General features: G+C 48.4%; 1 protein-coding gene across 1 annotated transcript in view; it reads left to right on the top strand.

The window, feature by feature from the left end:
• TMEM132E (transmembrane protein 132E) overlaps positions 1–27,689 on the top strand; it is a 1,029,855-nt gene that overhangs the window by 983,263 nt on the left and 18,903 nt on the right. Inside the window, exon 7 of the mRNA XM_086954717.1 lies at positions 6,663–6,942. Coding sequence (XP_086810843.1) covers positions 6,663–6,942 — 280 coding nt within the window. The remainder of the gene's footprint in view (positions 1–6,662; positions 6,943–27,689) is intronic.

The following is a 27,689-nucleotide window of genomic DNA, read 5'->3' as shown; positions in this document are numbered from 1 at the left end:
GAGTTGCTTCAGGTGTGAAGATGTCACCCAAAAAGGACTGGATGCCTTGCCACATGTCTTGTTCTTATTCTCAACTTTCAAAACAATTTCAGAAGCATTTGAAAAGCACAGTTATCAAATGGGGCCAATCCTTTGACTTAAACTTGTTTTCCTTTTTTGTTTAAGTTAACAGCACCTTGTATGATTTGACATGTACATCTATAGTGGGGACTTGGACCAATAAGTTTCATATTCATAAGTTTTTTGGGATAAATAGCAGTTCTGGCTGAAGATGACTCCATTGCTAGGTGTCTTTTCTATGGTTTTATAAGGCTTTTTATGCTCGGCTGTAGCCTTAGATACTGCGTCCTCCAAAAGTCTATAGAAGAATTTTCCTTTCTTCATAATCTTTTGCTGGCACATTCTCCATCTACTTAGCTTTGGGCAGTGCCTTGGTTTGTGGGTGGCAGTCTCTTGCGATTGAATGCCACAGAGAACGCCTTCAGCGCTTGAGGAACATGCCCCAGTCAACATGTGCTCCATGGACTGTGCTACACTGGTGCTTGAACAGCAACGTCTGACATGTTCTGTATCTCAGACTTCAGTGCCAGAGACTACTTATGAGTAAGTGGCTCTGGATACTGCAGTTGGAGAGATGGTTAGCAAAAACGGCGTATACCGGTGGGTAATAAGCCATCCTATTCCAGGTTCTTGCTGACCCGCTTATGGGTGTCTCCTAGGCCTGCGTTGGCTGGAATGGTACTTTTGAAGATGGAGCCAATGCATGAAAAGTTGCCCCTTCGGTGCACAATTATTTACTGAAATCGGGAGCTGTTAATGGCACTGACGCATTGCACTATTGCCAGCTGTCAATAAAGGCCTGGAAATTCTGATACTGTTGACAGTGAATCACCATAAGGATTTTGTCGCATGAATTCATGATATACTTGATGTATCTTTTGACCCAACTGTATTCATTTCTTTTATTTTTATTTTCTGTTGTCCTCAGGAATTGTACTTTGTTCTTGAAATTGCACCAGGTTTTGCTCATTGTTGATTTATGTTTCTTCTTAATAAAAAGAGTTTTAAAAAAAGGCCTGGAAAAGTTCTGTAGCTTTAGTGAGAAAAGGGTACCCGCCCCCTCTTTTATTTTTATTTCACATGTCCGTTATAGGATTTGTGCCCCAGATTATATCCTCGGAATCCATTCTCTACGGTAGATATTGACTTTTAGGGCAAGCCAGCTTCTTTTACCACTTCAGGTACACAGCAGTGTATAATTTACTTAGGTATCCTCATGACTCCCTGCACACACCTCTACACACCCTACAGGAAAAAGGATAAGTAGTGTAAACTAGGAATAACAGCACTCAAATAACCACCCCAGGGCTGGTGGATCCAACCCCCATGGGATACAGAAAAGAGCAGCAGCCCCACTATCAACGCACATTGTGTCCAACCAGGTCGTCATCCATGGTCTGCAGGGTGCATTATTCCACAGGGATGAAGGAACTGAACTTTGGTTGTTCTTCAGCCAGACCAAGTCTAATTCTGCCTTCTCCTACATCAGAGCTGTCATCTGTGTGGTCTGTTCTTCAGAAGACAGCAGGCGAAACACATTACAAGAAGGCAGTTTAGTGTGCCAGGAGGGTGCCTCTGTAATAGGAGTAGTATAACTGGACTTTCATTCCTACGGTGCCCAAGAAAGCTGTTTAGATGGTCAGCTCAAAGCTGTGTGTGCCATAAAGGATACCCTTTATGTGACCATCTGTTAAATGCTGCTGTCAGAAGAAGCACTCTAAGGACAGATGTTTTGTTCCACAGCAGTAACTGAAGTCAACACAAACAAAAGTCATGAGAAATAGTGGGCAGCAGAAATTGTGTTACTCAGAAATGACTCTGGACTGGACAGGGGTAATAGCATACTATGTAATGTCAGATCTCTCCCTAAGCACCATTCGGAAGTTTGGGACTTAATACACTCAAACCGCCCCGACTACTGCTTCTGTACCGAGACCTGGCTTAAACCCCACCTGGTCCCTGCTATCACCTTGGGGGTCCCTTCGGGGTACAAGATTCTGAGGCTTGACCGCCCTGTTAAAACTGGCGGCGGGGTTGCGGTAATCTACAAGGATACTCTTACTGTCACTCTTCTCGACCAATGCTGCACTGACGACATTGAGATACTGGTTTTTAAAATTGGTTCCTCGCCCCTATCTTATTGGAAGGGAGCATTAGTGTACCGCCCTCCGGGTCCCTACACTGAGGCTTCGACTATCCTCCTGGAGACTCTAGCCCCCCATATCATATTAGGAACTAATTTTGTACTCCTAGGGGACTTCAATGTCCACAGCGAACTATCTGACAACGCTGAAACTCGCAACTTGTTGACTGACCTATCTGCCCTAGGCTTCAAACAGTGCAACCGGGGTCCGACTCATCAGGCCGGTCATACCCTCGACTTAATTCTATCGAACTCTCATTCCCTGACCTGTCACCCCCCTTCACAGGTGGAATGGACTGACCACTTTATAATCAACTTCTTCCTCCCCACTCTCTCGGAGGAACGCCCCAACCCTGTCCCCCTGCCGATATGGCGCAGGCAGTGGCACAAGGTGTCCGTTGATTCCTTTAGAACTGCCTTTATTCCTCCTGATTTTCTCCCCTCAGACTCCCCCAACTTGGCTTTGTCCAAATTCAATAATGCTTTGAGTACGGCGGTCAACATGATCGCCCCCCTAAGACGCTGTAATCAGCGGTCGGACCGTAAACAAGAACTATGGTACTCAGACCTACTGCGCGCGGAGAAAAGAGCTTGCAGAAAGTTGGAGAAATCTTGGAGACTCTCGCGCAGCACTGTCGATAGAGATAGGTATAGCTCAGCAATGAGACTCTATCATAAAAACATCAGAGCTGCCCGTAAGTCCCATATTATCTCCCAACTCTCTGGGGCCGGCAACGACCCCAAAATGTTGTACCAGGTGCTCTGCACATTCACCAAGCCTGTCGCCTGCGACAGTGCAGAAGTGCTAACCCAAAAACTGTGCGATGACACGGCCGGTTTTTTCTCGGATAAAATTGATGTCATTTATCAAAAAATCTCCCAATCAAGCACATCCGTGGATGAAAATGTCCCCTCTTCCAGTTTTCAGTCTGGAACAGCCTGTGCTGCTCCAGCCTCACTATCATTCATCCCTGAGATCACCTTAGACCAGGTCAACTCTCTGATTGGGACCATTAAGTCAGGCAGCCCAGTAGACCTCGTACCTGCCCGTGTCATGCACCTCATTGGGAGTGTCCTTAGCCCCTGCATTCGGACGGTGATCAATCGCTCCCTGTCTGAGGGACTGGTCCCCCGGGTGTGGAAGGAGGCCATAGTCAAGCCTATCAGGAAGAACACCGCCATCCCTTGGTCAGACATGACCAACCTGAGGCCAATCTCCCTTCTGCCATTCATCGGCAAACTGACGGAGAAGCACGTCAATCACCATCTCTCCGCCTTCATTGAGCAGACTGGCAGCTTGGACCATTCTCAGTCCGGGTTCAGGCCTAGGCATAGTACTGAGACCGCCCTCCTCTCCGTTACGGATGCCATACGCATGTCCCTGGACAGAGGGCTGTCTGTGGTGTTGGTGCTGCTGGACTTGTCCGCAGCATTCGACACCATATCCCACGCCATTCTCCTTTCCAGATTAAAGGAGACAGGCATCGACAAATCTGCCCTGGCATGGTTTACCAGCTTTCTCTCAGAGCGGACTCAGAGGGTGAACATGGGCTCCTTTAGTTCCACCTCGGCTAACATCATCAGAGGAGTCCCGCAGGGCTCATGTCTTAGCCCTACGTTGTTTAACGTATATGTCTCCTCTCTGGCCAACATGACAAGGTCCTTTGGGTTTATGCCTATCTCCTACGCTGACGACACGCAGCTGCTGTTTACTTTTAAGACCTTTACTCCAGAGATTAAACAAGCTTTCTCCAACGGCATGACTGCAATCGCCAGCTGGATGGCCAAGAACTTTCTACAGTGCAACGTGGGAAAGTCTGAGGTCATGTTATTCGGAGAGGCGAGAATCCTCTGGACCCCAGATTGGTGGCCTGCAAGCTTGGGACAGGCCCCGCTCCCCAAACAGGTAGTAAAGAACCTGGGGGTTCGTTTAGACCAGGACCTCACCCTTTTCCACCATGCCAGCACCACTGCAGGGTCCTGCTTCCACATTATCGGCCTCCTTCGGAAGGTGTTCCCCCTTCTACCCGACGATACCCGGAAGACCCTGGTCCAGGCCCTCGTTTTGAGCCGCCTGGACTATTGTAATGGCTTACTCCTAGCTGCCAATGAGGGAGTGCTCAATAAACTACAGGTGGTGCAGAACACCGCAGCACGGCTGGTGACCAACACCCCCCCCCAGAACACCGTCCCTCCCCCTCCTTAAGGCCCTTCATTGGCTTCCTATCCGGAAACGGGTAGAATTCAAGATCAGCTGTGTGATACACAAAAGTTTACACAATCTGGGACCACATTACTTGACAGACAAATTTGTTTATCACCGTCCATCCCGCATCCTCAGGTCCTCCAACCAACAGTTGCTTCAGGTTCCTAGACATCATAAGACCAGACAGGGAGGCCGTGCCCTCTCCATCATGGGTCCTCGTCTATGGAAAAACCTCCCCCTCTCCCTTAGAGAATGCCAGAGTCACTCAGCTTTCAGGAAACGCCTAAAGACTGTACTATTCTAGGAGGAGTTCTTCGACCTGCTCACCTCACAGCACCGCGCGGAGATACACCTTCGGGTGTGATGCCGGCGCGTAACAAGCCCATAAATAAAATAAATAAATAAATAGTCTGGTGTGAAAAATGCTCCCCAACAGGCTGTAGTGACATTATTTCTCATTGCAAGCCTTGTATTGGTAATGTTGGAAATGTTGGTCCAGGAGGAATGCTGCCCTTAAAAATGTATCTGAAGAAATACTGCCCTCAGAATAATGTGCCAGGAGGAATATGCCATTGTATGTAGTAAACAGGAAGGAGCAGGCCTTCAGAATGACTGTCTTAGAGGGTGATCATCAGGATCTACTGTCTTAGAAATGAACACCAGATGGGTGTGCTGAAGACAAGTGTGACCTCAAGAGCACAGAGCCAGGGGACATGCACCTCTAAGGTAGGGCCTAGGCTCCTAGTGCCTCTGGAGGATCCTGGCAGACCGTGGATGCCTGAGTGTGCAGGGTTGGATGCCCCTTGCTGGTGCCAGTCTGCCCCAGTAAGTGAAGCAGTGTGCTCTTGGTCTTGCTGTAGTTATTGGCTGGAGGGGGCGTTACTGTCACTCAACTATTGAGTACACACAAATGAGGATCAGGCATTATTGCCTGCACCAGTCCTAACATCCCAAAGGGTAATGTACAGCGAAAAACGATGCAAAGGGGCTTAGGACACAATCCCCTATTTCCCAAATAGAGAGACAAAAAGTAAATTCCCTTTATCACTGTAAAACAATATACACAAGCTAGCCCCGCACTCTTCAAAAAGGTTCAAATGTAGGCTTTTACATCTCATTTAGCTGTATCCATGTTACAAACAATCTACGATACACAATTGTTTTCCCAATTAAAGAAGTCGATGAAAGCTTTTGATGTTAATGATTTATTCTTTATTCATGTTCTTGGAATTGAAACAGCCAACGCGTTTCGTCCTCTATCGGACTTCTTCAGGGTTTGAAAGGTAAGTAGTCTTGGTTCATAGAATCGTTCTTAGTAAATTGAACCCAATAAGTTTGAGAGTTGTATATATTCGAAAACTGCTGCATAATATCAGCTTTGTTGCCAAGAAAAGTGTATCAGCGAAAAGTTAGCACCTCGTCTCTCATGCGGTCATCTGGTTTGAATGGCTTAATAGATGACCGCATGAGAGACGAGGCGCTAACTTTTCGCTGATACACTTTTCTTGGCAACAAAGCTGATATTATACAGACGATTTTGAATATATACAACTCTCAAACTTATTGGGTTCAATTTACTAAGAACAAATCTAGGAACCAAGACTACTTACAGCTCATTAGTACTACCTCTCCTTCTTCTTTCACATATCTTTATTAATGAGTACCTGACACGCAGGACAGGGTGGAGGCAGCAGCAGCCAATAGGCTGCGGCAGCAGTAGTCTTCCCAAACTAGGCAGCTGTCGACCTCGCTGATTTGCCCCAGACTGGCGCCCCTCCCCGAGGGCTTCTTTAGGATAATGTCTGCGTGTGACAATTACCATCTGTAGGCAGAATAGGGTCTGCGTGTATGTGATTTCCATATGCAAGTAAGCTGTTCCCCAGACTTCTGCTAATCCCTGCAGTGCCACTTGCAGTGAGGTTGGTACATGTGCACTTTTTACAGTGGGAGGTCAGTAGGTAATGTCCGCTGATAGAAACCCCTGCAGTGCCGCTGGCAGTGAGGTTGGTAGATGTGCATTGGGGGAAGTAGGTCTAGGAGTGGGTGTATTCAGTGCAGGCCTGCAGGCATGGCTTGTGTCACTTCAATGTTCCCCGTGGTCTCTGATTGGCTGATGTCCATCCCAGTCCAGCCGAGTTGTCCACTGTTGTGTCCCTGAGGGGGAAGCACATCCTTGTCTTCCATTATTGAGGTTGTAAACAGCAAAATATCCACTGTGCTCTCAGTAGTAAACTTCTCTTTGTCCATCCCTAGATCTGCTCGCGAGAGTGATGACGATGACGACGAGGATGATAAGAAGGTGACCCGGGGCTGCGCGCTGCAGTACCAGCATGCCACCCTGCAGGTCTTCACCCAGTTCCACACCACTTCCTCCGAAGGCACCGACCAGGTGGTCACCATGTTGGGTGACGACTGGCTGGTGGAGGTCACAGACCTGGTCAACGACTTCATGAAGGTGGAGGACCCGAGGATTGCACAGATGGTCGACAGCAACACCCTGGCTGGGCAGGAGCCTGGTACCACCAGCTTCAAGGTGAGTGCTGCGGAACCGTGTGATGGCCTTTAGGCACTGCAAAGACAGGACTGAATGGTTGAGTGGTTTATATCAGTGTAGAAACACCTTCCGCCTCTACTGGGGCGTCCATCCAGGCAGGGCCAATAGCGGTGAGTAATCTATAACTACAGGTGACTACTTAGTTGCTTCCGCCATCTCCACCCGTGGTTTGTTGGATTGTGTCGTCTGGGCTGCTGTCTGTAGTCAGTTTACCACTGCCCGGGTGTCCAAGCCCTCACTGCTGGCAGCATTACCAAGGCTCATAGGAAGTGGAGTTACCGCCTGCTTTGCAGATCTCTGCAGCCATGTGAGTGAAGCTTGCATTGCTCTCAAGCACTGTACGTGTTAGGAGTACACACAGGTGCACGATTAGGGGCCTGCTCTTCTCCCGGTTCATACATTGTTGCTTCGGGTAGTTTTACCGGTTCTGTATGTGAGCGGCCCTGGGTGTGCTGCTGCCAGAGATCACCTGTTCTGTGTGTGTGTACCTTGCTCTACTGCTGCAAGTGGTCACCTGTTCACTGTGTGTGTGTGTGTGTGTGTGTGTGTGTATGGCTGTTTGTGTGTTTGTACCTTGCTCTACTGCTGCAAGTGGTCACCTGTTCACTGTGTGTGTGTTTATGTGTGTGTGTGTGTGTGTGTGTGTGTACCTTGCTCTGCTGCTGCCAGTGATTACCTGTTCTGTGTGTGGGAGAAGCTTGCACTGCCCCTGTCACTGTTCTTCGCGTTGTGTGTGTGGACGGAGCTGGCCCTCCTGCTGCCAGCGCTCTGATTATTTCTCTGGGTGAGGAAAGTTTTTAAAGTACTGGCCACTTAGTGCCTCAACCTCTAGTAACCTCTGGAGCTGTGAGATACACAGACTAGAGGCGCTGGCAAAATGCAGGGATCAGCGCTTAGAGTCCAGCAGCAGGAGCGCGAGAGCCCCTCAGACATTGGCTGGCTCTTGCCACTCATGCCACTGAACTGAAAAGTTAATTGTAAGATTTTCCTGACCCGGATGTAGTTGTGTTTGACTCCGGCGAGGATCCGGGGTCGCAGAGCTTGGGGCCCTGTGCGTTCACTGCCGGGCCGCTGGGTTTCTGTGGGTTCAGGGGGCGCTGAAGGATCGGCCGAGTGCATGCTGAGCAGAGGGTCCTGGACTGAACGGGATGGGATGGGGAACGTTTTGCGACATGACCCGCTTTATTCTAGGGTCTTCATGGACAATGAGCAGCCTCTGCGATGTAACTCCAGACACCACTGAGAGGACGTGTTTCGCTGTCAGTGCTGGTTTGATGGGTCATATCTCTGCAGGTTGAGACTCGGCCTCAGTTTAAAGTGCATGTGTCGGATTCTGTTTGAAGTCCTTACCAAGCACCTTGCAGCAGTCTATGACCAGGCATTTTATCAGTTCATTCAGACGGGACTCCTCCAAGGGAAGACCTTTCCTGAGCATGAAGGGTGGGTGGCTGCCGCCCTAAACACTGCCGTGATTTTAGGAGTGAAGGGGAGATCCCCGTTGAAGGAGAGCCACACATTCCTAACTTTTTCATAATTCTAGGTGAAAGACACGGCATGAGGTGCCCGTTCACTACTATGTGTCTTGTGTTGAAGGACGTTTGTGCTGCTTCCAGCTCCCTGTGTTTTCTCTGCTCTTTCTGTATCAGTGAAGTAGACTGCTACTGCCTATGGTGCACCTGATCTGTCGGTGGGAGGGAAGCTTTCACTGCTACTGCCTCTTCTGCTGTTTTTATCAGTGCAATTGAAGCATGCACGGCTTCTGCCTATGTTACACCTGTCGGTGGGAGAGAAGCTTGCACTGCTTCTGCCTATGTTACACCTGTCGGTGGAAGAGAAGCTTGCACTGCTACTGCCTGTGCTACACTAATGTGTCAGTGGGAGAGAAGCTTGCACTGCTACTGCTTATGCTACCTCTGTTTGTCAGGTGAAGGTAATCATACACTGCTACTGCCTATGCTGCACCTGTTTTGCCAGGAGTGAAGCTTGCATTGCTTCTACTTATGCTACCTGTCTATCAGTAGAAGTGGAGCTAGCACTGCTACTGCCTGTGCTACACCTATTTCGCCAGGAGTGAAGCTTGCATTGCTTCTACTTATGTTACTCCTGTTTATCAGTGGAAGCAAAGCTTGCACTGCTACTGCCTGTGCTACACCTATTTCGCCAGGAGTGAAGCTTGCATTGCTTCTACTTATGCTACCTGTCTATCAGTAGAAGTGGAGCTAGCACTGCTACTGCCTGTGCTACACCTATTTCGCCAGGAGTGAAGCTTGCATTGCTTCTACTTATGCTACCTGTTTATCAGTAGAAGTGGAGCTAGCACTGCTACTGCCTGTGCTACACCTATTTCGCCAGGAGTGAAGCTTGCATTGCTTCTACTTATGTTACTCCTGTTTATCAGTGGAAGCAAAGCTTGCACTGCTACTGCCTGTGCTACACCTATTTCGCCAGGAGTGAAGCTTGCATTGCTTCTACTTATGCTACCTGTTTATCAGTAGAAGTGGAGCTAGCACTGCTACTGCCTGTGCTACACCTATTTCGCCAGGAGTGAAGCATGCATTGCTTCTACTTATGTTACTCCTGTTTATCAGTGGAAAGAAAACCTTGCACTGCTACTGCCTGTGCTACACCTGTTCTGTCTGTGGAAGATAATATTGCACTGCTACTACCTATGCTACACCTTTACTGTCTATGGGGTGAAGCACCCACTGCTACTGCCTTGGCTACACCTGTTGTGTCAGTGGGAGAGAAGCTTGCACTGCTACTGCCTTTGCTAACTCTGTTTATCAGGCGAAGGTAATCATACACTGCTACTGCCTATGCTGCACCTGTTTCGCCAGGAGTGAAGCTTGCATTGTTTCTACTTGTGCTACCTGTCTATCAGTAGCAGTGGAGCTAGCACTGCTACTGCCTGTGCTACACAAGTTGTGTCAGTGGGAGAGAAGTCTGCCCTGCTACTGCCTATGATACACCTGTTCTGCGGGTGGGAGAGAAACTTGCACTGCTACTGCCTTTGCTACCTCTGTTTATCAGGTGACGGGAATCATGCAGTGCTACTGCCTGTGCTACACCTATTTCGCCAGGAGGGAAGCTTGCATTGCTTCTACTTATGCTACTCCTGTTTATCAGTGGAAGCAAAGCTTCCACTGCTACTGCCTGTGCTACACCTGTTCTGTCGGTGGGAGAGAAGCTTGCACTGCAACTGCCTATGCTACACCTCTTCTGTCGGTGGGAGTAAAGCATGCACTGATACTGCTATGCTACACCAGTTCTGTCTGTGGGAGTGACGATTGCACTGCTGCGGCCTATGCTACACCTGTTCTGTTGTTGGGAGAGAAGCTTGCACTGCTACTGCCTGTGCTACACATGTTTTGTCTGTGGGAGTGACAATTGCACTGCTTCAGCCTAGCTCCACCTGTTTTGTTGGCGGGAGTGAAGCTTGCACTGCTTCTGCCAATGCTACCGTTGTTTATCAGTTGAAGTGAAGCGTGCACTGCTACTGCCTCTTCTACACCCGTTCTGCTGGAGTGAAGATTGCATTGCTGCAGCCTATGCTACACCTGTTCTGCTGAAGTGAAGCGTGCACTGCTACTGCTTATGCTACACCTGTTCCATGGGAGTGAAGATTGCATGGCTACTGCTTATGCTACACCTGTTCCATGGGAGTGAAGATTGCATTGCTACTGCCTATGCTACACCTGTTGTGTTGGTGGGTGTGCAGCTTGCACTGCTGTCACCTATGCATCTTATGTGCCGTTGTTGGAACGGGTGCTTGTACCTCTACTGTCTGTTCTACACCTGTTCTGTCTCTACGAGTGAGGTTAGCACTGATACTGCCTGTGCTACACCTGTTCTGTCTCTGGGCGTGAAGCTTGCACTGCAACTGCCTATGCTACACCTCTTCTGTCGGTGGGAGTAAAGCATGCACTGATACTGCTATGCTACACCTGTTCTGTCTGTGGGAGTGACGATTGCACTGCTGCGGCCTATGCTACACCTGTTCTGTTGTTGGGAGCGAAGCTTGCACTGCTACTGCCTATGCTACACATGTTCTGTCTGTGGGAGTGACGATTGCACTGCTTCAGCCTAGCTCCCTGTTTTGTTGGCGGGAGTGAAGCGTGCACTGCTTCTGCCAATACTACCGTTGTTTATCAGTTGAAGTGAGGCGTGCACTGCTACTGCCTCTTCTACACCTGTTCTGCTGGAGTGAAGATTGCATTGCTACTGCTTATGCTACACCTGTTCCATGGGAGTGAAGATTGCATTGCTACTGCCTATGCTTCACCTGTTCTGTTGGTGGGTGTGCAGCTTACACTGCTGTCACCTATGCATCTCATGTCTCGTTGGTGGAACGGGGGCTTGTACCTCTACTATCTATTCTACACCTGTTCTGTCTCACTCAGTCCCACCCTCTTCAACGTATACATGAGCCCCCTCGCGGCCATCGCACGCCAACACAACCTCAACATCATCTCTTACGCGGACGACACTCAACTGATCCTTTCTCTCACCAACGACCCCAGCACCGCCAAAACTAACCTACACGAAGGAATGAAAGAAGTTGCCGAATGGATGAAACAAAGCCGTCTGAAACTGAACTCAGACAAAACTGAAGTCCTCATCTTAGGTACATCCCCCTCTGCATGGGACGACTCCTGGTGGCCGGAAGCCCTCGGAAAAGCACCCATCCCGACAGACCACGCACGGAACCTAGGCGTCATCCTGGATTCTTCACTCTCAATGAACAGACAAGTCAGCGCCGTATCCTCTTCATGCTTCAACATTCTTCGCATGCTCAGAAAAACATTTCGCTGGATCCCCTCCGAAACTAGGAAAACAGTCACCCACGCTCTGGTCACGAGCCGACTGGACTACGGAAACACCCTCTACGCAGGTACTACCGCAAAACTCCAGAAGAAACTCCAACGAATCCAAAACGCCTCAGCCAGGCTCATATTAGACATCCCACGCAACGAACACATCTCTGGGCACCTCAAAGACCTCCACTGGCTACCCGTCAATAAGAGGATCACTTTCCGACTGCTTACCCACGCACACAAATCATTCTACGACATCGGACCAGATTGCCTCAACTCACGACTGTCCTTCTACACCCCCTTCCGCCAACTACGTTCTTCCAGCCAAGCGCTCGCCACTGTACCTCGCATCAACAAGACCACCATGGGAGGCAGATCCTTTTCGTACCTGGCTGCCAAAACAAGGAACTCACTCCCCGCTTACCTTCGCCTCACCCAGAACCACCTAGCATTCAGGAAGCAACTTAAAACGTGGATTTTTGACAAGTAATCCTCCTCCCCTCCTAAGCGCCTTGAAACCTTCTGGGTATGTAGTGCGCTCTGCGAATTTCGTGACTTGACTTGACTTGACTTGACTCTACGAGTGAGGTTAGCACTGATACTGCCTGTGCTACACCTGTTCTGTCTCTGGGCGTGAAGAGTGCACCTCAACTGCCTATGCAACACCTGTTTCGTTTGTGGGAATAAAGCCTACACTGCTACTGCCTATGCTACATCTGGGTGTTTTCTTTACGAATAAAGCTTGCACTGGTATTGCCCATGCTGGTCCTGTTCTGCCTGCGGGAGTGAAGCTTGCACTGTTACTGCCTGTGCTACACCTGCTCTCTCCATGTGAGTGACACTTGAACTGCAGTCTCCTATACTACACCTGTTCTGTTGGTGGTAGAAAAACTTGCATTGCTGTCAGCTATTATACACCTGTACTTTCGGTGGGAGAGAAGCTTTCACTGCTATAGCCTATGCTGCACCTGTTCTGTCCGTGGGAGTGAAGCTTTCACTGCTATAGCCTATGCTACGCCTGTTCTGTCTGTGGGAGTGAAGCTTGCACTGCTGTTGCTTGTGCCTCACCTGTTCTGTCAGTGGGAGTGAGGCTAGGACTGATGCTGCCTATGCTACACCTGTTCTGTCTGTGGGAGTAAAGCTTGGACTACTGTTGCCTATGCTACAACTGTTCTGTCTATGGGAGTGAAGCTTGCACTGCTACTGTCTATGTTACACCTGTTCTGTCTATGGGAGTGAAGCTAGCACTGCTACTGTCTATGTTACACCTGTTCTGTCTATGGGAGTGAAGCTAGCACTGCTACTGTCTATGTTACACCTCTTCTGTCTATGGGAGTGAAGCTTGCACTGCTACTGTCTATGTTACACCTGTTCTGTCTATGGGAGTGAAGCTAGCACTGCTGCGGCCTATGCTACACCTGTTCTGTCTATGGGAGTGAAGCTAGCACTGCTGCGGCCTATGCTACACCTGTTCTGTCTATGGGAGTGAAGCTAGCACTGCTGCGGCCTATGCTACACCTGTTCTGTCTTTGGGAGTGAAGCTTGCACTACTGTCGCCAGCTACACCTGTTCAGTCTGTGAGTGTGAAGTCTGCACTTCTTATGCCTATGCTACACCTGTTCTGTTGGTGGGAGAGAAGCTTGCACTGCTGTCGCCTATGCTACACTTGTTCTGTCTATGGGGGTGAAGCTTGCACTGATGCTGCCTATGCTACAACCGTTCCGTTCTGTTGGTGGAGGTGAATCTTGCACCTCAACTTCCGATGCTACACCTGTTTTGTTTGTGGGGGTAAAGCCTGCACTACAACTGCCTATGCTATGTCTTTTTGTTTGTGTGAGTGAAGCTTGCACTGCGTCTGCCTATGCTACTCCTGTTCTGTCGGTCTTGAGTTTGCATCACTGCTGTTCTGTCAAAAAAATAGATTTTCGTTTCCGGAGCTGTTAAGCTTGCATCTTCCATTTACACTAAGTGCGCACATTGAAATCCTACCAGCTCAAGTCGAGGGAGTTTTCGCTCCTTCAAGGTGAAGTGCACCGTCGTCTGCACATGCAGGCTAAGAGCTCCCGCAAACGTACATTATTTTCTTCACTTTCACATAGATATATATACTGCAGTGCTGCGGCTGGGCCCTGTAAGAGAGTGACATGAAAAATGGATTTGCCTTCCTCTAAGTGCCTCTTGACCCTGACCAGACCCCGCGCGTTTTCTGCTGAAAAGGCCGGATCTTGGAAATAGCTTTTCGGTGCGCGCTCACTGCTAATGCACTGACCTTGAAGCGGTGGTGCCGGGACTGCAGGGCCGGAGTCGAAGGTCATGGCGCTACGGCGTCTTCCGGCTAGAGGAAGCCGGGACCTTCGTGACACGCCATTTGCAATATCTGCGCGAGACGCTGGAGTCCATTAACTGAAAGGTTGGAAACGGTTTGTGCTAAATGTCAGGGTTCACACAGGTGACACAGCCCCGGCATAAACCGCGGGTGGTCAGCATCTCCACCAAGTGACATGAGGGCCTCAACCCTGCCGGAAACCGCGCCAGGTGGGCCCAGCCCTGCTTCATGGAGTGCATGGTTTACGGCAGTGCAATTTACAAAAGGGGTTCAGCCTCAGTGGCGGCCGGCATTATTCGCGGGTGCGGGCGCGTGGGCAGTGGCGTTGTGGGATGTCCCGAGGGAGGGGGGAACAGTAAAAAACAAAAAGCAAAACTTACCTTGCCGCGCCGGTCCCGTGCCTCTGCTCCTGCTGTCCTCGTCAGACAGAAGCACCGGAAGCATAGAAAAGGCTCCCCTGACCAATCGCAATACTGCAATGCAGCGTTATGATTGGTTTGGACGGTCAACCATGGAATGGGAGGGTGGACTTGTTCTCCATGCAGTCTGTGATGCAGAATGCGTGGAGAACGCAGCGCTGTGATTGGTTTGGACGGTCAACCATGGAATGGGAGGGTGGACTTGTTCTCCATGCAGTCTGTGATGCAGAATGCGCGGAGAACGGTGAGACCCTTGCGGGTGAGTAGTGCGCTTTACAAGTATCAATTTACATTTTAGGGCCAACCAAGCAGTCATTGCGCACATGGGAGTGGGCAAACCCCTCCTCCCCCGCCCACCTGCCGCAAAGGAAACATAAAATGATAAGAACTTCAAGTTCATGTTATATTTCCTTTACTTCACTGCTGAAAAGCAGCGGGCGGCGCTCCCCCGCCATAGTGGAGGAGCCGCTGCATACATTGACTGGCCTGCATCAGTGCAAAGTTGCACAGGGAACACTGCACAGCTGCTTACATTATGCTCAGAGTCTCAATACAGCCACATAGGGGACAAAGCCCTGGTGCAAACTGTACTTGGCCTGCATCAGTGCCAGGTTACGCACAGACCTCAGCCCTACTGCACAGAGTGCATGGTCTGCATCAGTGGCAGGTTACGTACGGACCTCAGCCCTTCTCCACGCAGTGCACGGTCCCCATCCTTGCTAAGTTACGGGAAACAGTTTGAATAATGCAGGCAGAGCCACACGTGTTCCAGCTTCACAAGCGCTACTACGTTTGCTTTAACCATGCATATGCCTTAACCATGCATATGCATGGTTAAGCAGTACGTGGATCGTTGCTGACTGGTGATATCAGGAAGGATCAGGAGAGGACGCAACACAGTGAGGTAAGTGGGGCTGGGGCCGGGTTTTGGAGGAGGTTAGTTTGTATGGTTTGGGGTCATTTTCAGGGCTGTGGGGGAGAGTTGGGGTAGATTTCAGGGCCCAGGGGGGTTCAGGGTAGTTTTCAGGGCTGGGGGAAGGGTGTTTTTCAGGAGGGAGGGGGTAGTTTTAGATTTCAGGGCGGGGACTTGGTGGCGCTGTTTTAGAACTCATGCAAAAACCACAGTTGATGGACAGAATGCAGAACAATGTCATACATTCACCCCAGTACAAAGATCTGGGCCTAAATCCATAGTTTTTTTGCACTCCACACCACCCCAGTTCAGACATGTGCAAATCAGTCTGACCCTGTGCCTCATGGGAACAGTCCAACCCGAACTGCCAAGCCATGCCTTCCCTGGACCGGAAGCAAGCTTCCGAGGACCGGTTTCTGGCATTCAAGCCGTCTTCCAGGGCAAAAAAACTATGGATTTAGACCCAGATCTCTGTACTGGGGTGAATGTATGACATTGTTCTGCATTCTGTCCATAAACTGTGGTTTTTGCATTTGTCACCCCGAGTGGGATGGGTATGCTCAGACGTGAGTCCCATGCTCTCCACACCACTGGATTCAAGCAAGCCGGGCTGAAGACGGCTGGAATGCCAGAAACTGGTCCTCGGAAGCTTGTTTCCGGTCCAGGGAAGGCATGGCTTGGCAGTTCGGGCTGGACTGTTCCCATGAGGCGCAGGGTCAGACTGATTTGCCTATGGCCATGTCTGAACTGGGGTGGTGTGGAGTGCAAAAAAACGATGGATTTAGGCCCAGATCTTTGTACTGGGGTGAATGTATGTCATTGCTCTGCATTCTGTCCATCAACTGTGTTTTTTGCATTTGTCACCCCGAGTGGGATGGGTATGCTCAGACGTGAGTCCCACTGGATTCAAGCAAGCCGGACTGAAGACGGCTGGAATGCCATGGCCATGTCTGAACTGGGGTGGTGTGGAGTGCAAAAAAACAATGGATTTAGTCCCAGATCTCTGTACTGGGGTGAATGTATGACATTGTTCTGCATTCTGTCCATAAACTGTGGTTTTTGCATTTAAGGACACAGGGCGGGTGGGTGGAGCAGTGATTGCAATATTTTTAAGGGCTTGGGGGAGTTCAGGGTAGTTTTCAGGGCTGGGGGGGGGTGCAGGGTAGTTTTCAGGGCTTGGGGGAAGAGTGTTTTTCAGGAGGGAGGGAGTAGTTCTAGATTTTAGGGCGGGGACTTAATGGCGCCGTTTTAGGACTCAGGGTGGGGGGCAGTGATTGTAATATTTTTAAGGGCTTCGGGGGGCAGGTCACTTTTTAGGGATGGGGAGTCGGGGTCGTTTTTAGGGCTTAGGGGTGTGCAGGGTACTTTTTAGGGTTCAGGGATGATCGGGTCGTTTCCAGGGTTTAGGGGAGGGCGGGGTCGTTTTTAGGACTGGGGCAGTGATGTTTTTAGTACTTGGGGTGGGCAGGTTGGTACATGGCCCACCTCAGTGCTGAGTTACACAGGGGGCACTGCCCAGATCAGTACCAAGTTACATGGGGGATATAACCCTGCTGCAAACATTACATTGGTGGTGGGGGCCAGGACTGCTGCACAGGGTACGGTAAAGATTGAGATACAGCCATGCAGGTGCCACAGCTCTGGCGCAAACAGTTCTTGGTCAGTATTGAGGTACATTGACATAGGTGACACAACCCTGCTGCTTGCAGTGCATGGTCCGCGTCAGTGCCAAGTCACACCGGGTATACATCCCTGCTGCATGCAGTGCGTGGTCAGTGGCAAGTTACACAGGGTATACTGCCATACTGCATGCAGTGAATAGTCAGGATCACAGCCCTTCTAGAAACAGTGCACCATCTGCATCAGTACCAAGATACACATGGAATTCATCCCTCATGCAGACTGTGTTTGGCCAAGATCAGTACCAGTGGCATTGGACACAGCTCTTCTACAAACAGTGCCTGATCAGTACCAAGTTACTTGGGTCTTCGGGGGACTGCACTGCTGCAAACAGTGCGCAATCTGCATCAGCACCAAGAAACATATGGGATGCATTCCTGCTGCAGACGGCGCATGCTCAGAATCAGTACCAGTGACAGGCAATACCGCCCTTCTGCAAACGTCGCCTAGTCCGCATCAGTACCAAGTTACATGGGTCAAAGGGAGCAGCACTGCTGCAAATAGTTCCTGGTCAGACCCCCTAGGAATCGCTAAAATCACGGAAATGGTGGACTGCAGGGGTCAGCAGATGACTATGTCCATGATTGCTTTTAAATAAAGCAATCTTTTTAAAGGCAGCTCGTTTTCCTTAAAGGAAAATGGGTTGTGTTAAAAAAAGAAAAGAAACGTTTCCTTTTCATTTTTTAAGAGTAGGCAGTGGTCCGTGGGAAAAAGGTTTTGGCAAACATTCACAAAGGGGAAGGGGTCCCTTAGGGACTGCTTCCCATTTGCGAATGGGTTACCACCTACTTCAACAAGGTGGCAAAATTTGAATATTTTGCGACCACATTTCGGTCACAAAACATTCCTACATACCGATGCGATTCGGTATTAGGAAGGGATGCCCTAAACACGTCCTTTCCTAATAGTGAATCACTAACCGATTTTGCAATTCGGTAAGTAGTTACTGAATCGCAAAATAGACTCTGGTACATTGAGAAAGCCTTCTTTCTGGTCGCAAACGGCCTGATTCTTCGAATCTGGCGGTTTGCGACCTTAAAAAAGGTACATACATGTGGCCTATAGTGACAAAACACAGAACATCTTAGACAGAACACTTTGCATACATTCATCATAAAGATATGATGTGGTTTGCTACTGACTCACAACATACGCTAAACACTAGCACTGACCAGAACATGTTCAACAGAACATCCAACTCACATCCTAAGAGAACGTAAGCCCTTTAAGGCCAAATACACAAAACAATTTTTAAGTTGCAAACGCTGTTATTCACAAAAATAACAGGGTTTTCTACTGCAAAATGATTTTTTGTCGGGTTCTAAGCCCCTTTGTGAGTCAAACTTGCAAAATGGTTTTACCACTCATTCTGATTTGCAGTTAGAAGGGTGAATGAAAAGGGCATCCCTCCTAATTTTGATTCACTGTGACATGTTGAAATGGTTTTGTGACTACAAGCCGCTCAAAGGTATAAACACAAGTTACTTTAAATACATGCACCGCGCCAGTGGTGTCCAGCACTGGATCAAGGCAAAGCAAAGCCAGAGACTATAGTTCTCCTTTTGATTGTTATAATTACGTTTAAATATGTATGTTCCCTGACAACCTGGCATGAAATCCAGCCTTTGTCAATCATTCTTCGATTCCTTTGCACAGTGGTATAATGGAGCACCAGGTGAGAATGGGAACTGGCTTTTAAACTATCAAACTAAATATGTCCAAATTCTTTCCACAGAGGCAGTCAGTGATTGGATGCCCAAATATTTGCACAGTAAAAGGAGCTCTCTCTATCCTGCCTTTTACCCAAATTGTTTGCAGTCTGCGGTATCGCTAGAGATGCTTATGCAGTTGCATCACTCAACCTGCTTCCCTCAAGCTACTGTACACTTGTGATATCATGCAACTCTTAACATGTGTTTAATGAAGGCGATGCTACCACGGACAGGGGGATCAATGTACAAAGGGCCATATGTATCAAGATACCAATTAGCGATTCTGTAATAGCGGTTTAAAGAAATCACTATTTCAGAATCGCTAATTGGTATGTATCAAGAAAATCGCAATTTTTTAGCGATTTCTTGATGTTCCTTAATTGCGAATTCGCAAATTGCGAATTCGCAATTAAGGAATACTTTCCCATTCATTTCTATGTGCCTCCTGGCCCATAGGAAGGAATGGGAATGTATTCTAATCACAAACTGAGAATAATTTCAAGGGTGCAGGGATGTCCAAAGGACACCCTGTTGCACCCCTGAAATAAGTATGGGTGCACATGTGGCGCACATACATGCCATAAAGGCATGTATGTGCGTCACATGGCACTTAGAAAAATGCAAAATTGGGCATTTTTCAAGAAATTCGCACATTACCATCAACTTGAAGTTGGTGGTAATTTGCGATTCCTTAGGGACAATTAGCAATTTTTTTTAGCTTCATACATTGCATTTAAGGAATCGCAAAATTTGCGATTCCTTAAATGCAATTGCAAAATAAGGAATAGCAAATTTTGCGATTCCTTATTTTGCACCGAATTTTCATTCATACATCCCATTTAGCAAATTCACATTCGCAAAGGCTGAAATTTTGCGAATTTCGGCCTTTGCGAATGCAAATTTGCTTCATACATATGGCCCTAAAGCATTTTGTGGTCACAAACAGCACGATTCGCAAAATCACAGACCCAACAGTGTGTGTCAAAATTGCATTTTGTAATGAGCTAAACTTTTTTTTCAAATCTGAAAAGGCTTACTGAATATCAGATATGGGGGTTTGTGACCAATTCTGATCTGCACCCAGGAGCAATATGAAAGCGGCTTCATTCCAGTTTGCGATATGCAAAGAGTTGTATCAGTAGTTAGTGACTCCGGTATTAGCTGCAAACCATTGAAAGTTACTGACTCCTCAAAGGAGGTGGTAACTAATTCCCAAATGAGAGGGAAAGGGTCACATTTTCTTTACCACATCATTTTGGGTGGCCTGGGAGGAAGCTTACAGTGTGGATGACCGGTACACATTTTCACAAACGGGAAAAAGCAGCATCAGTACCTGAAGCTACTTTAGTACAATAATACACCGTAGTAAAGCAAGAAAACGTCTTACCCAAGGGACAGCGGTGAAAATGATTCTGGTGCAAGCACCAGAAGCTTAAACATTTTTTTTTTTTTTAAAAGAAGGAGTCAGTACATTATGAAAGAGCTTCTCTTACATTTAACGTTTCTTTTTTTTAAATTGTTTCCCGGGCGAATTGCAGGAACACTGCGTGGTAGAAATTTAGTGAATATTCACAGATTCTGGAACTGTTCCTCATAGAAATATGATGAAAATGTCTTATTATAGCCAAAGTTTGAGTTTTGCGGCCATTCTTGAGAAAATGTGGCAGGATCCATGCAAGTCCCATCGCCCTGGTCTGCCATGGGTATCTAGTTTTCAGAAATGTCTGTGTTTACTAGCTGTTCTTGGGTGGCGGCCAAGCCCGGGCCCAAATACTTCATTTCATTTTCCAATCTTTATTTCGGCCATTTGGCCATAAAAGATAAACAATACACATATACAATCACAGATAAATCAGTTCATAAAGGGGTAAAACCATTGTAATGCATATGCTAAAAATGCTGTAAAAACTGTGCATCTAAAATTTTAGGAAGGACCCAACACCTTTAAAATACGGTTACGCGTATGCCAAACATTGGTGAGAAATTTTGTTAATGCGAAAACAGTTGGGCCAGAGACATCAGATTTTAAAATCCTATACATTGGTACATATTCCCTGCAGCCCATATTCCTTATCAATGGGAGGAGCCAGTATTTTCTCGCTGCCTTGTAGGCTGGGCAGAAGAAAGCCACGTGCAAGTCGGTTTCCTCCATGGCATCACAGGCCGGACACTGCTTTGTGGTGGAAGACGATGACCAGGTGCTTGTAAAGGACCGAAAGGGCAGTGTGCCGTATCTCCATTGGAGAAACAGCTTTCTAGCAAGTACAGGGGAAATAGGATCCAGTACCTTCTCAAACCTATAAAGGTCCTTGCTTTGCAAAAACACAGAGGATAAAGACCCTTCTGGCTGGGTAGCTTGGGCCCTGGCTTATTTTTGTTCATGGTATACATTAGCCAGGGACCTTTGGAGATGTTTAATGCGGCATTCGCCGGCTCAGTCCATAAGTCAGGGAGCCCTAATTCCATACAAGTGACTTGAATGTTTTTGACCCAGGGGATGCGGAGCGCTTTTGGGTGATTCAATAATTCGACCAATTCCGCCCTGTATTCTGCAAGATCATTACTGCTCCACAGCCTACGCCAGAAGGCTATGGGTCTCAGGCTTATTTCATCAGCTAGCGGTCGTAGACCCAAATCAAGCCTCAAGGGGAGGAGCGGGGTGCTGGGCGGGAGTGCGGCTATCTGTCTTATAAACTTGTTTTCCGTTAGTGACAGACTCCGGCAAGGTGTATGACCCCACAGTTCCGCCCCATACATGATCGCTCCCCTAGCCTGGGCCTTGTATATCTGGATTAGGCCCCCAATGGGCGGTATGATGAGCCGGTCATCATCCGGGCGATGCCCCCAGTAGTTTGTATGAGTTTGAGGTTTGCCCTACTCTGGTGAGGTCCCCAAGACATGGTTTCGTTAAGAGTCACACCAAGGTATTCAAAGGTGGCTACTCTCTCGAGCCGTACAGCTCCCAATTGCGGATTCGGCCGCAATTTTTGGCTCGGGTTCAAAACCATGAATTTGGTTTTTGCCGCATTAATTTCTAGCCCCCTGTCAGTACAGAAGGCTAGAAAGGAATCAAGGATCCTCTGTATCCCCATAGGGGTTTTGGATAGCAGCAGGGTGTTGTCCGCAAACATAATTGTGGGCACCCTGCTGCCATTCAATTTGGGGGCGTCAGTATAGTCAGTGGCATTCAGGTGGGCGATTACCCCGTTGACGAAGAGGCAAAACAGGGTCGGTGCCAACACACAACCCTGTCTTACCCCCCGGCCAACGGGGAATCTATCGGTCAGTTCCCCTGACCTCCCACACCTCACTCGGGCGTAATTATTGTGGTGCAGCCTCTGTAAGATCAATAGGATGTCCGGGGTAACGCCCATCTCTGCCAGGACGCTCCAAAGTTTCCCCCTAGGCACCAGGTCGAAGGCGGCCCGTAAGTCCACAAAGCTTGTGTACAGACTGCCGCCCTCGAATTTTGCTGCCCTCCAATAGATAAGGTTCAATCTGAAAACCTGGTCCACTGTGGATACCCCCTTCCTAAATCCCGCCTGGTAGGGACTAAGGGCGCCCACCTCTTCCATCCAATCCTGGAGCCGATTCAGCAAAACCCTACCAAACATCTTCTGTGCTACGTCTATTAAACTGATGGGTCTGTAGTTGGCTGGGAGGAGAGGCGAGCCCTTTTTGAAGATGGGGACCACCTCTGCCCCCAGCCAAGTACTAGGGATTTCCATGCCGCTAAGAACTCCGTTGAAAAGGGCGGTAAGGTAGGGTGCCCAAACAGTGGGCTCCTGTTTAAACATATCCCCAGGTAAGCCATCCAGTCCCGGCGCCTTTCCAGAAGCCAGACCTGAAATGGCAGCAGTGACCTCACCCAGCGTTATTGGCTCCCCTTCATAGCCCGGCCAGCCCACCTCAGTGACAGCAGGAGATTCTCCCGGCTCAGAGCTGTATAGAGACTGGAAGTGTGCCTGCCACACCCCTGGAGCAATGTTGGGCTCTAGTGCCGATTGTAGATTCCCCGACCCCCCGCTCACTATCCTCCAAAACAGACGATGGTTTTGGATCGCTAGGGCCTCGGTGAGTTCTTCCCACTGATTTTCCTCCCATTCGGCCTAAGCGTGGGCAACAAGTTTCTTGTATGCTCGCCTGCTTTGTTTTAGGCTATCCCCCCCTAGACCCTCCTTAATTAGTCTGAGGAGTTCTGCTTTTGCCCTTCTACATGCTGGGTTATACCATGATGTTTTGCCTTTCCGCCCCTCTCTTGGCTTTCGTGAACTACAAGAGAGATGAGGGGCCGCAGCTTTTATAAGGTCCTCATGAGCCTTGTACAATTTGGCCTGGGAATCTTTGTTGTTTGCCTCGGTATCCAAGCTCCCCATAGTTTCCAAGATGGGAGTTATCCCATCATAGAGCATGGGGAGTTTGTTCTTGCTTGTAACCAAGTGCTCCCACCTGATTCTTCTCCTGCTATTATCCAGGAGAAGCGCAGGTTTGTTCCCTTCCACCGTAGTAAAGCAAGAAAACGTCTTACCCAAGGGACAGCGGTGAAAATGATTCTGGTGCAAGCACCAGAAGCTTAAACATTTTTTTTTTTTTTAAAAGAGGGAGTCAGTACATTATGAAAGAGCTTCTCTTACATTTAACGTTTTTTTTTGTTTAAATTGTTTCCCGGGCAAATTGCAGGAACACTGCGTGGTAGAAATTTTGTGAATATTCACAGATTCTGGAACTGTTCCTCATAGAAATATGATGAAAATGTCTTATTATAGCCAAAGTTTGAGTTTTGCGGCCATTCTTGAGAAAATGTGGCAGGATCCATGCAAGTCCCATCGCCCTGGTCTGCCATGGGTATCTAGTTTTCAGAAATGTCTGTGTTTACTAGCTGTTCTTGGGTGGCGGCCAAGCCCGGGCCCAAATACTGCTGCTTCCCACATCACCAAAATGTATCAATTTTGAGAATGAAAATGTTACCTCTCCAATATGCGTTTTAGGGACTCTCCTGTGGTGAGCAACAGGCTCAAATACACAAGTATTGTGGGCACCGTTTTTCATGAGAAGTGTGGGAATCGAGAATAGGTGAACATTTGGTATTTTTATTTGAATTTCCATTTTTCTCTTCCAAATGCTGGCAAGTGAGAAAGAAAAAACACATTTGCCCTCTGAATCACAATAGTATGGATAACCCCAAATTCAGAGCTGCACAAATAGCCAGTTTTTTTAATTCAGTATCTTATGCACAGCTAAAAAATGCACACCATATATTCATACCCATTCTTAATTCCTTACAATGTACCATATGAATTGTTTTATTGTTGATGCATAGTAAAAATCTTTATACACTGTAGATTAGTTGTTGCCCTTGATTATCTTTTGTTCTAGACAACCTACAAACACTATCTATTCCTGCATTCAAAAGGATCTGATGGAAATAACCGTATATTGCTTTTATAAATCGGCCATGTTTAGATGAAAATATTGTCATCTATCTTATTTTCCGGAATTCTAACTCATTTTCGGAAATGTATAGCCATTCGGGTTCACCCATTGGTTTTACACCTTTTTTTCACAACTGCAAGAAGGTTGAAATACCAAAACAATAGGAACAATGCACTACCAGCTAGAAAAATGCTAAAATGGTGTTTGTTTTTTGTTTTTTTATTAACTTTATATATTTCTGAAAGCTGGGAAGATGGTGCTATTAGCCCAGCAAACCCTTTGTTGATGCCGTTTTAGCTTGCACAGCACTTTCCCTTCATTTGTCCCCAGAAAACAACAAAATGTTGCTATATTTTGGTTATTTTCTCTGTTCACTCCATGGAAATTCACAAACCCTGGGTATTTTTAGAATTCCTAAGATGTGGGGAAAAAAGAGTGGAATTTGGCCTGGAAACATTTTGTGGAAAGCCTAAGCATGAAGGGGCATATTTACTAACATTTCACGCAACATAGGGCAGCAAGCAAAATTGCTGCACTGCATAGCGTGAAACAACCGACATGAGCCACATCTTAGTAGATATGGCTCATTTCTGCTGCCACCAATTGTTTTCGTGCAGGAATACCTTCTTGCACAAAAACAAAACTTATAAGCAATTTCCTCTTTTTATGTGTGCTGCAGAGTGCCACACTCACATAAAGAATAAATAACAAGGACAAATTAAGATGTTTCTCCTCTTTACACCTGCTTCAGGTAGACCTAGCTTTTTGGCTTAATCCCAAGTTTACTCACTTTAGTAAATCTGGGATTGCACCAAAATCCATGGGTTGATGCATGGCCACGACCATGCTCCACCCGTGGGACGCCTCACTGACACAAAGTAACTCAAGGCGGTGCAGTCTTGCGTTACTTTGTATTTACTAAAGTGACTTTGCATGGCTTAGTAAATGCCAAAAAGGATTTTGTGTCAGGCTGTGCTATATAAATGACACAACCCTAATGCACAATCCAACGAAATCTGGGCCAAGATTTCCCAAATATCAATAAAAATGACTCTGTACTGGGGATGGAAAAGCCTCAGCAGTTAAGGGGTTACTTTAAGAAACGTGTGCCCATTTGGGAATCCAAACGCAGGAGTGGTGATCTGCAGTCTGGTGTGTTAGTAGCCAACTGCAGGCGGTTGCAAAGAGTGACCTACATACTTAATATTCATTAGGCAGATCATTCTGTGACCATCTGTCAATGGACCTTTAGCGACGGGACCAGTTAGTACATAGACCACATTGCAAAAAGACAGGGTACAAAAAAATCTGTGTACAGTTGTCAACCACTGTTTGCTCCCTGCCTTTTAGTACACCAGTCTCATAGTTGTCTTTTGTGTACCCGACAACACTCGCCAGTAGGATTCTGTAAATGTGCATCTTTCAGGCGGGCAGTAGTTGTTGAGCTGGCCTTGAGTTGTGGAAGCAGCTAACAAAGCGTGTCTATGCCTAACGCATAAGCTTTAAATCCATAGACTTGCACCTCAATGAATAAGGCGGAGAAACTTAAACCAGGCAAAGGAGATATACCTGTAACACATCACAAACTGGATCTGGCTGAATTGAGATGATGACCTATGGACCAGTTGGTAGGTCACTGAGTAGCCGATTGTGCTAAATGACCACACAGGTCATTGAATGAAGGCTAAACAAAAGCTGACAAGAAACTAACTTAGGCAGTACAGTCCTGCTGTTGTGTGTTGTCTGTATCAGCGCATAGTGACATATACGGCATAGCCGTGCTGCAGTATGTTCCTATCAGTGACAAGTGTCATAGACGAAAACGTGTGGCCTGTGTCCAGTGACACAGCCGTACTACAGTGTAAATCATAAATCATACGTTCTTATATAGCGCCTTTTACCGTAAGGTCTCAAGGCGCTTGCTTTGGGAACCCGTCCTGTCCTTTCCATGCGAGATTACCCCTACTGGGCTTCCCCAAGGTGAAGACCAGGCATCCCATTGCGGTGGGGCCATAGTGGAGATTAAGCAAGCTATTAACCAGAGTTGCAGAGTGTGAACGCACGATTCGAGTAGGCACCGAGGCGAGAATTAACGAGTCCGTGGACATTTTGAGCTCAGGCCCTGCCGCGTCGGAGATTGAACCCTGGTCCCGGGTCTGACCTCTGCATCAGGGACTGCCTCCTCTAACCGGTGAGCCACACTTCTCCACTGTGTCTGTATAAGTGACAAGTGTCATAGACGAAAAAGTATGGCCTTTGCCCAGTGACACAGCCTTGCTGCAGTGTGCCTGTGCCAAGTGACATACAAGAAAAAACCTGCAGAATTGTGTGGGCTGTGCCCATGTACCAGCCGTGTGGCAGTGTGTGGTCTGTGCCCAGTGACACAGCCCTGCTGCAGTCTGTGGTCTATTGCAAGAGGCACAGCCCTGCTGCTGTCTGTGGTCTGTGCCCAGTGGCACAGCCCTGCTGCAGTCTGTGTCCAGTGACACAGCCCTGCCGCAGTGTGTGCACAGTAACACTGCCCTGCTGCAGTCTGTGCCCAGTGACACAGCCCTGCTGCAGTGTGTGGTCTGTGATCAGTGACGTAGCCCTGCTGCAGTGTGTGTCCAGTGGCACAGCCCTGATGCAGTGTGTGGTCTGAGCCCAGGGACTCTGCAGTGCTGCACTGTGTCTTCTGTGCCCAGTGACACAGCCGTGCTGCAGTCTGTGGTCTGTGACTGAGTTTTCTGTGCCCAGTGACACAGCCCTGCTGCGCTGTGTTGTCTGAGCCCAGTGACACAGCTGTGCTGCAGTCTGTGCCCAGTGACACAGCCCTGCTGATGTCTGTGGTCTGTGCCCAGTGACACAGCCCTGCTTCAGTGTGTGCCCAGTGGCACAGCCCTGCTGCAGTCTGTGGTCTGTGCCCAGTGACACAGCCCTGCTGCAGTGTGTGCCCAATGACACAGCCCTGCTGCAGTCTGGTTTGTGCCCAGTGACACAGCCCTGCGGCAGTGTGTGCCCAGTGACACCGCCCTGCTGCAGTGTGTGGTCTGTGCCCAGTGACACAGCCCTGCTGCAGTCTGTCCCAGTGACACAGCCCTGCGGCAGTGTGTGCCCAGTGACACCACCCTGCTGCAGTGTGTGGTCTGAGCCCAATGACTCAGCCCTGCTGCAGTCTGTGGTCTGTGCCCAGTGACAGCCCTGCTGCAGCGTGTGGTCTGTGCCCAGTGACACAGCCCTGCTTCAGTGTGTGGTGTGTGCCCAGTGACTCAGCCCTGCTGCAGCCTGTGCCCAGTGACACAGCCCTGCTGCAGCGTGTGGCCTGTGCCCAGTGACATGCCCTGCTGTAGTGTGTGCCCATGAACCAGCTTTGCTGCAGCGTGTGGTCTGTGTCCAGTGACACTGCCCTGTTGCGCGGTGCGGTCTGTGCGCAGTGACACAGCCCTGCTG

The sequence above is a fragment of the Lissotriton vulgaris genome, chromosome 2_1 (assembly GCF_964263255.1).
Source record: "Lissotriton vulgaris chromosome 2_1, aLisVul1.2, whole genome shotgun sequence".
In the NCBI taxonomy this organism is placed as follows: Eukaryota; Metazoa; Chordata; class Amphibia; order Caudata; family Salamandridae; genus Lissotriton; species Lissotriton vulgaris.
The sequence above is the reverse complement of the archived record's forward strand: the minus strand, read 5'-3'. Positions and strand labels throughout refer to the sequence as shown.